General features: G+C 39.7%; 1 protein-coding gene across 1 annotated transcript in view; it reads right to left on the minus strand.

Annotated features, from left to right (window-relative positions):
- Positions 1-7,448, minus strand: part of UBL3 (ubiquitin like 3) — an 85,877-nt gene extending 78,429 nt beyond the window's left edge. The window contains exon 1 of the mRNA XM_055244218.2: positions 5,754-7,448. Within this exon, the coding sequence (XP_055100193.1) occupies positions 5,754-5,780 (27 nt within the window). The 5' untranslated portion in view covers positions 5,781-7,448. The remainder of the gene's footprint in view (positions 1-5,753) is intronic.
- Positions 7,449-8,145: the final 697 nt, after the last annotated feature.

Consider the following 8,145-nt stretch of genomic DNA (forward strand, 5'->3'; position numbering starts at 1 on the left):
ACAAGAAGTTAAAATGCTCAGAAATCTTTAGTCATCTAGTGCAGTGGCTTCTACATTTTTTTGATTGAAGATCCCAAATATAAAATACTTGAGGCACATACCTATAGTATATGTGTTTTCATTTATAAACATACACATAGTATAAAACATATACTAAAAACAGAAATTAAAAGATTAAAATTTTGTTTTACTTTTTACTATTTTAACTATTTCAAATATTAATCTGTTTTAATCTTTCAATCACTAAAAATGCTATTACTATTAACATATTAGGCGAGCATTATTATTAAATATATCTCTATTTTTTTAAATCTTAGTTTCTTCTTTTGTGAAGTTCAATGTATTTTGACACTTGGTTTTAAGAGCTGTCATAAGTCATACCTGAAAAACTTACCTTACAAAGATGACATCTATATAGAAGAACATGTCACTTAGTAACTTACTAAATCATATTAGTTTTCCATTCTAGCACCAAATACGCAAACATTTTTATTCAAAATCAGCTACCTGATGTCAATGTTCTTAAAATTTTCTTTTTCCTGACTGCAGTAAGATATTCTTACAAATTAAAATGTTTGGCTTTCCAATAAATGGTCCAAAGTCAATTAAAATTCATTGTAAGGAAGATTTTCAACAGATTGGAAATACTTCAACATGCTTTCAAAATGTTCTCCATAACATTTGTTTCTTTTGAAAAGCAGGTACTTTCTCACTTACTGTTTAAAATGTCGATTTTGCCTTGAAGTGACAACTTAGGGATTGTTTTCCCAAAAATACCTGCTAGAGTTTTATTTTTGGTAGCCTCTTGTCATCATGGATAAGAACAGCATATAGAATACTCATCTTTTGTAATAAAAATGTGTGATTAATATTTGAGTTCTACAACTCTTAAATGCTTTGACAGCAAACCTCTGTTCCCCATCTCAATACCAAGTATCATAGATTCTTCTTTTAAAAAGTATTTTTAAAGGGTCTATATAACAGAAAAACTGGAAAAACTCTGAGAAACTCATGGTGCTGTTGCTGGCATCTACATTACAGAATTCACACATCTTCCCTCAGCAAACCACACTCTCAGTGACCACCTGAATGCAGGTGGACCTAGGAAAACCTCACAGCCAATTCACATAGTATGAATAGAAAAGCTCAAATCTTTTCCCTTTTGGGGGACAAAATAAACAAATAGAAGTTCTCATATTTATTTCTCAAAATTGATTTGCTTCACCTCACTTTGTAAATTACTGATCTAGTGAAGGGGCATGAAGCTTCACAATCTATATTAGGTGCTGAGGGTATTATAGTTGTAATACTACTACTATATTACACAGACAGGTGCCCAATAAACACTGATTGAATGCAAGCAATATTATTCAAATCAAAAGACCATTTTAGACACAAGCTGGGGTAGGATTCAGAGCTAGAAAGAAGTAATTCAAAGCTGAGGGAAACAATGTCATCCGTTTTCTTAATAAAAATGTCTAATTCAAAATACCAAATATGAGACACATTCAAGTAAAAATTTAGAGAAACATTCAATTCTTAATATATTATTTATTAAGCTATTCAAGTCACACATATATGTAAATAGTACTTATCTACCCGTTGGCTTTATAAAACCCTCCAACTTAAACCTGAAATAAGAATCATCAGGAAGAGAAAGAAAAATAAAAAGGAGCTGTAAGTAAAGAGGAAGAAGTCCTTGGGCATTAAATCTCAGTATACTTTTCTATTTTCTGGACCTTTTCCTTTCATGGCATTTTCTCCTGGTATATTCAACCTATGTCATTTTACTTTCACCTGGAAAAGTGATAAAAGTTCACTTTGAAAGGAAATGTATTTTAGTAATTTCCTGTCCACAAGAGGGCTCCAATAATTCTTACATGAATGGAAGTGATATAACAAAAATTACAATAAAAATATTCATTAAGCACATAAAATATACTGGAAAAAACTTGAATTGTCATTATCTCATTCAACTCCTATTACAAATTGTTGTTATCTGCTACAATTTTTACGTTAACAGTTGTTAAAGATACGGGGCTTTTCTTTGACTGTTTTATCAACTAAAATGTTTTGAATCACAAAATTGCTTTGCCATTATTCTCACACTGTCAATTTCTCTTAAAGTTTTCAATGTAATAGATATTATAAAGTATAATTTTAGTCCAAAGCTCTAAATAGTAGCCTAAATGTTGTATACAATACTCCTATAAAAACAAGAATGTATTTATTGATAACTTTACCAATCCAGAAAACAAAATTACCATTGCTGCCCAGTCTTAGGCCTTATAACTAACACAGGCAGTAAATATTTTCTTGTGAAAAACCTACAGTGGTTAACATAAGTCACACTGCAACTATAAACAATGAATATTGCCACATCATGAACTATGATCTCGGCTGAAAAATAAATAAATAAATACATTATTTAAATACAATATATTATAATGATATTCTGTTCAGATACTTTCAGATTTTTTCACAAATAAGTTACCACACTAAGATGTTATTAAATCTAGTTCAAACTCATTCACTCTTAGCAAAGAAAAACCAACATTTCAAGTAAATACACTTATAATATTTATAGGACATATATATTACAGAATGTAGTAAAAGTACCAACTACAAATTATGTTTTAAAGGGTACAGCAAATCTATTCACTAGGGGTGCCACTCCCTCATCCAAAAATTGACATTTGGATTATTAAAAATGAGACTCCTTATGCTAAACACAAAAAATTACTGGATGTTTAAAAATAAATTTTAAATGTGAGTTCTATCTACAAAACAAAAGCCAAAGCTAAAAAATCTATTTTAAAGTGAGTCATAATCACGACCATAAAAAGACTTTACCAAAAACATCAATTGATTTAGCAATTATTGTAGCTCAAGAATAAATTATCTCTATTGGAAACATGACAGAGGTTGTAACTTCACCATCCCATCCCATCTCCCCAACAGGATTTTCCCATACAACTGACAAGCACCATTAACATATAAAAGATTGACTTCAATAGAAACGACACCACCACCAAAAAGTAAAAAAGTGTAACATTTGTTTCTAAATAGCACATACTGTCGACTAGGAGAAAGCTTAACATTTTACTGCATCTAGCAAAAATGTATTTAACAGTACATATCCTGATCAATTTAGAGTTATGCTGCAAGGGATATATGTCATTAGCTTTGCTGTGGGAGTGGTGAGAGGAGCTCTTCAAGGTTTGGAGCGGTAAATTGTTCTGTCATGAATGTAAACTAAAATCAATTGTCAATTCATGGTATTAAGAGTTTAATAATTATGAAGCATTTAATCGACAATTTCTAACCAGTAATTGTCATGTTACATTTCAAAAAGTTGAGAATTCTAGGCATATAGCAAATGATAGACTTCTTAAGCAAAAATGCAAAGTATAAATGAACGTTTAAAAGACTTTCACAAAGAGAAAATCTTAACCTCTAACCAGTTGAACAGTAGAAAACAAGACACACAAAAAAAATACTCAGAACAATCAAATCTGTGCTGTACCTTAGTACCCACTCTGAAATAGCATCATCAGGGCATTATATGTTTATTACATAATATTGCTTTGCCCTTGCATATCACCTTTAATCAAAGGATCTCAAAGCACCACAGAATCATCAAGGCCTTAACATCCAGTCTACAACAGATAAACTGTTATATTTTATAACTGCAGATATTAATAAAACCCTGCTCCTACTTCCTAGTCCTCTGATCCTAATCTCAGCCTCCAAACCCTCTCTCTGACTTGGAAACAGTATTCCCCAAATCATCTCAATCTGTGACTGATGCTATGCACATTCCAGCTTTTCTTCACTGGACCTAAAGGAAGTAGTGGCACTGTTTTAATAACACACATCTATTTCATTCCAACTTCTGTGAGAGAATAGATAGTACTTAAGGTTAACCCATCTTGCACTGTGCTTGATGATATAAAATGGAGGCTTTCGAGAGAGCAAATCTTTGCTCGAGGCGATGGCCCCACAGATCACTCATCAAACAAGGGAAATAGCATTTCCCAGCTCTGTCTAGAGACCGCTCCCGGCAACTTCAAGAGCGGTATGGAGGAAACCTTGTCCAGCCGTCCTTAACCACGCAGGAGGCTATTTCATATGTGCACACCAGAAGAGAAGCGAAAACTAAAAGGACAACGCACGAGTTTTAGGACTCAGGAAGGAAGAGTGTAAAGCTGTTATGTGGCCACCCAAGAGACAGAACACTGTGTTTCCTTTGCATTAAATGGGAAATTAAACAAGAGCAAAATGCCTTTAAACCAAGGTCAAAATAAGCCATTTAGAATCATTTAATTTTTGTTATAAAATCTGTATATGAGGTTTGCTCCTCTAGAAACATCTGGCGTTTTAAAATTTAATCATCAGCAGGCCGGGCGCAGTGGCTCACGCCTGTAATCTCAGCACTTTGGGAGGCCAAGATGGGTGGATCATCTGAGGTCAGGAGTTTGAGACCAGTCTGGTCAACATGGTGAAACCCTATCTCCACAAAAAAAAAAAAAAAAGAAAAAAAAAAAAAATTAGCCGGGTGTGGTGGTGGGCGCCTGTAATCCCAGCTACTTGGGAGGCTGAGGCAGGAGAATCGCTTGAACCCGGGAGACAGAGGTTGCAGTGAGCCGAGATCGCGCCATTGCACTCCAGCCTGGGCAACAAGAGCAAAACTCCGTCTCAAAAAATAAAAATAAAATAAAAATGAAATTAAAATTAAAAAATAAAATTTAATCATCAGCAAAGTTCAATTTGTTTCCACTGAATACACAAACACTCAAATGTTAACATATGTGAGCACAACTACATTAACTTCAATTCTTTCATAAACAGGATTATGCCTCTTCCTGTTAATTAAATGCATTATGTTTGTCCTTAGGACTGCAAAGTGTAACTTCACACTCACACAAACCAAGCCCCAGCACTGTAAGGTTACACGGTTACTGTTAGTCAACCGACTCACAACCTTACCTTTCATAAACAAAACAAAAAGAAAGGCGTCAATAAACAACAGTACTTTTTGTTTCAAGTTCTCAACACTCAGTGATCGAGGCTCAATACTATGTTTCCTTAGCTTTATGTCTAATATGGAATCTACTATTAATAAATATTTGGCATTAAAAAGGCCTGTAATATTCATAGTAAGTACCAGTACAGGGTCAGCCTACGTTTGTGAAAATCCCAAAATATCTTAATATTTCTGTTGCCATCCGTATTCACACATTTCAAAAAGCTCACAGCAAATTCTAACATACTTTTTCTTGAAGAGATGTGCATCCCTGTTCTTGAAAAATATCAAGTTCGTCCCTACTGCATTGACGATCTCGCCTGTGTCATAAAGCAAGATTCCCGTTTCCCTACCTATTCTCTCGTAGGGACACCCGTCCTCAGCTCTGCCCACTGTCACTGACGTTTTCAGAAACGTTAAAATACTAGTGTTCGGAGGCTTCTAGCAAAGAGGGAGATGTTTTGTCCCCTCAAGCTACCATGATACATTTCCCTACTTCTCCACTATCTTCAATGATTTAGAAAACACGACCAAATGAGAGAACCCATATTAAAAGCAGTACTTTCTAAAAGGGGGAAACCAGAAGCTCCAACTTCTCCAAATCGCTTAGCACGGTGGCTTTTCGACAGTCCCCAGCAAATCTTCGCCCCACGCCTGCCGTCTTTCCGATTAAATAAGATTGGAAACCACAATTAAATCAGAGTGTCATAACTTATCCGTCACTTACCATATCCGCCGGGACATTACTGGACATCTTGCCGTTTGATATATACCCAGATGTTTACGAAAAAAACAAACAAAGAAAAAAGAGCAGAAGTCTTCACGCTACAGAAATAAACCTTCACGATTTTGACTGGTTCGTGATGTGCTTTCTTCCCCCAAAATAAACTTATTTGGGAGCCAAAGTGCCGGTCAGGCCGAGGTTCTGGTTCGAAGAGGAACAATCCCCAGGAGCTGTGCGGCCGGAGCAGGAGGAAACTCCCGGGACAGCAGAGGCAGCCCCTGTCGTCGTCGTCGTCGTCAGCAGCAGCAGCCCCAGGACCGGCCACGCCAGGTGGACCAAGCCGAGTGACACACGGACATGGAGAGGGGTGGGAGGGGGTTAAATCCGCCTTCCTCCTTTCCCAGCCCTGGCAATGACTCACACTTGCTCCCGAGTCAAGTCCTCATTAAGCAGGAGAAAAATGCCCCAGCGTGGATGTACACAGATAACTATGTAGCTACACATCGACGCGTGAGCCTTGAGTGGCGGCCGAGCGGTGGCCGGACGCCGGCCGCGGACCCTGCCAAGCCGCTCTCGGAGCGCCCGCGCGGACGGCTCAACTCACGCCGCCGGGGCGAAGAGCCGGGCCGCAGAAACCCGCGCTCAAGGGCATTTAACTAGTTGGGAGCCAAAGCGAAAGACCGGAGCGGGGGACCGACAGCGCGGCGGTGCTCGGGGCCGGCCGGGACACTCCAGAGCCCCTCTGGGCTCAGGCCGCGGGCGCCTCCGGACAGCAGCGGGGGTCGGGGCGCATCGTCTCCGGCTCCTCGGCGCTCCTCTTCTGCCTCCGCCTTCCCCGCCGCCGCCTCCCGGGTCTCCGCCTTCCCCTCCCCTCCCCGGCCTCGCGAGCTCCGGGCGACGCCGACTTCGGCTGGTCCCCGGAAGAGGCCGGGTTCTCCCTCTCCTCAGCCCGGGAATGGTTTCCTCTCAGAGCTTTGTTTCTCCTCCTCCTCCTTCTCCACTTTTCAGTCCCACACGCCGCGGCCGCCTCCTGTCATCGCCTCTCAAACCAACATGGCGGCAGCGGCGGCGGCGGCAGCAGCAGCGGCGGCTGCTGACTGAGTGCGACTAGGGAAACGGGGAGAGCACGGACCCCCCCCCTCGCAGCAGCCGCCGCCCCCGTCCTCGTCCTCCCTCCGCGGACACCAAGTGCGTCACCACGGAGACCATTCCCTCGAGCATCACGGGAAGTGTAGTCTACGAGGGTGGGGGGGAGGGAGCAGCCGAACGCGTCCTCACCCAGCTCCGAAGCCACGCCCCCCCATAGCAACAGTTGCGAGGAAAGGAAAGCTCCCTTTCCCTTGCTTTGGACAAGCTGCTGCCCAGGAGTTAAGTGATACCTGCTACCAGGAGTGCTGTGATCATGACAATTGTTGGGAAAAAATAATTCTGCACAGAGAAATTCCCCTATGCACGATATGCACACAGAGCTAAAATATGCTGTACCTCCAAGCAGAATCATTCATTTTAATTACAGCACATTCTCCACATCCTGCAATCTCAATGCATTTTGTAGAGTGATTTCATCTAGGTCTCCTCAACATTACATTTTGAAGAAGAAAAGCAATCATTGATTTCCAATAAGGTCACAGAAGTTCAACAGGAACAAAGATCTCATTAAGCAGTGAGAATATTTGAACATGTGTTTCCTTGAAGACCCAGGGCAATAAAGCTACAATCTACTTAACTGAAATTACCAAAACTGTATTACATACAACAGTGTTATTATATCAAATCTGTATCAGGAAATAGCTACTACAAACTACATGGGGATTCACCAGTTTACCCATCTGGACCCTAAATTCTATTCTATGTAACTCATAATGTAATTGAAAACCTATATGCCTTGCAGTGATTAGCAACCAGGAGAAAATAATGCCATTGCTGAGACACCATTCAGATGGACATTTGTGATTTCTGCATTTTGTTCCTAAATCTGAGGTCAACATCTGAATCCCTATTCATATCTCTCTTAGTCCTTTGACAGAGTACTTTAGAAACGGCAGTCTCAATATGACGCCTATGTATTAATGCCAATAGATTTAGAGTCTGAAAGCCACCTCTCCAACCTACAGCTGTGTGACCTCATCTGTAAAATGGTCTTGCCTACCTTCCCAGGTAAAGTAGGGGTAGTTATGAGGATGAGTTCATGCATGGGAAATAAATCACTTTGTAAATAATAATGCATCATTTGATATGAAATGTCACTACTCATTCATTCAGCAAACAAATGTGCCAGGCACTCTGCTAGGCACTAGGAGTTTAAAAATGAGTCACTGTAGCAAACAGCAGCATCATGTGGCAGAAATGCCAAGGTCTTGGGTTGGCAATAGGGGTTATTACCTCCTTGTCTATA

This window comes from Symphalangus syndactylus, chromosome 15 (assembly GCF_028878055.3).
Source record: "Symphalangus syndactylus isolate Jambi chromosome 15, NHGRI_mSymSyn1-v2.1_pri, whole genome shotgun sequence".
NCBI lineage: Eukaryota > Metazoa > Chordata > Mammalia > Primates > Hylobatidae > Symphalangus > Symphalangus syndactylus.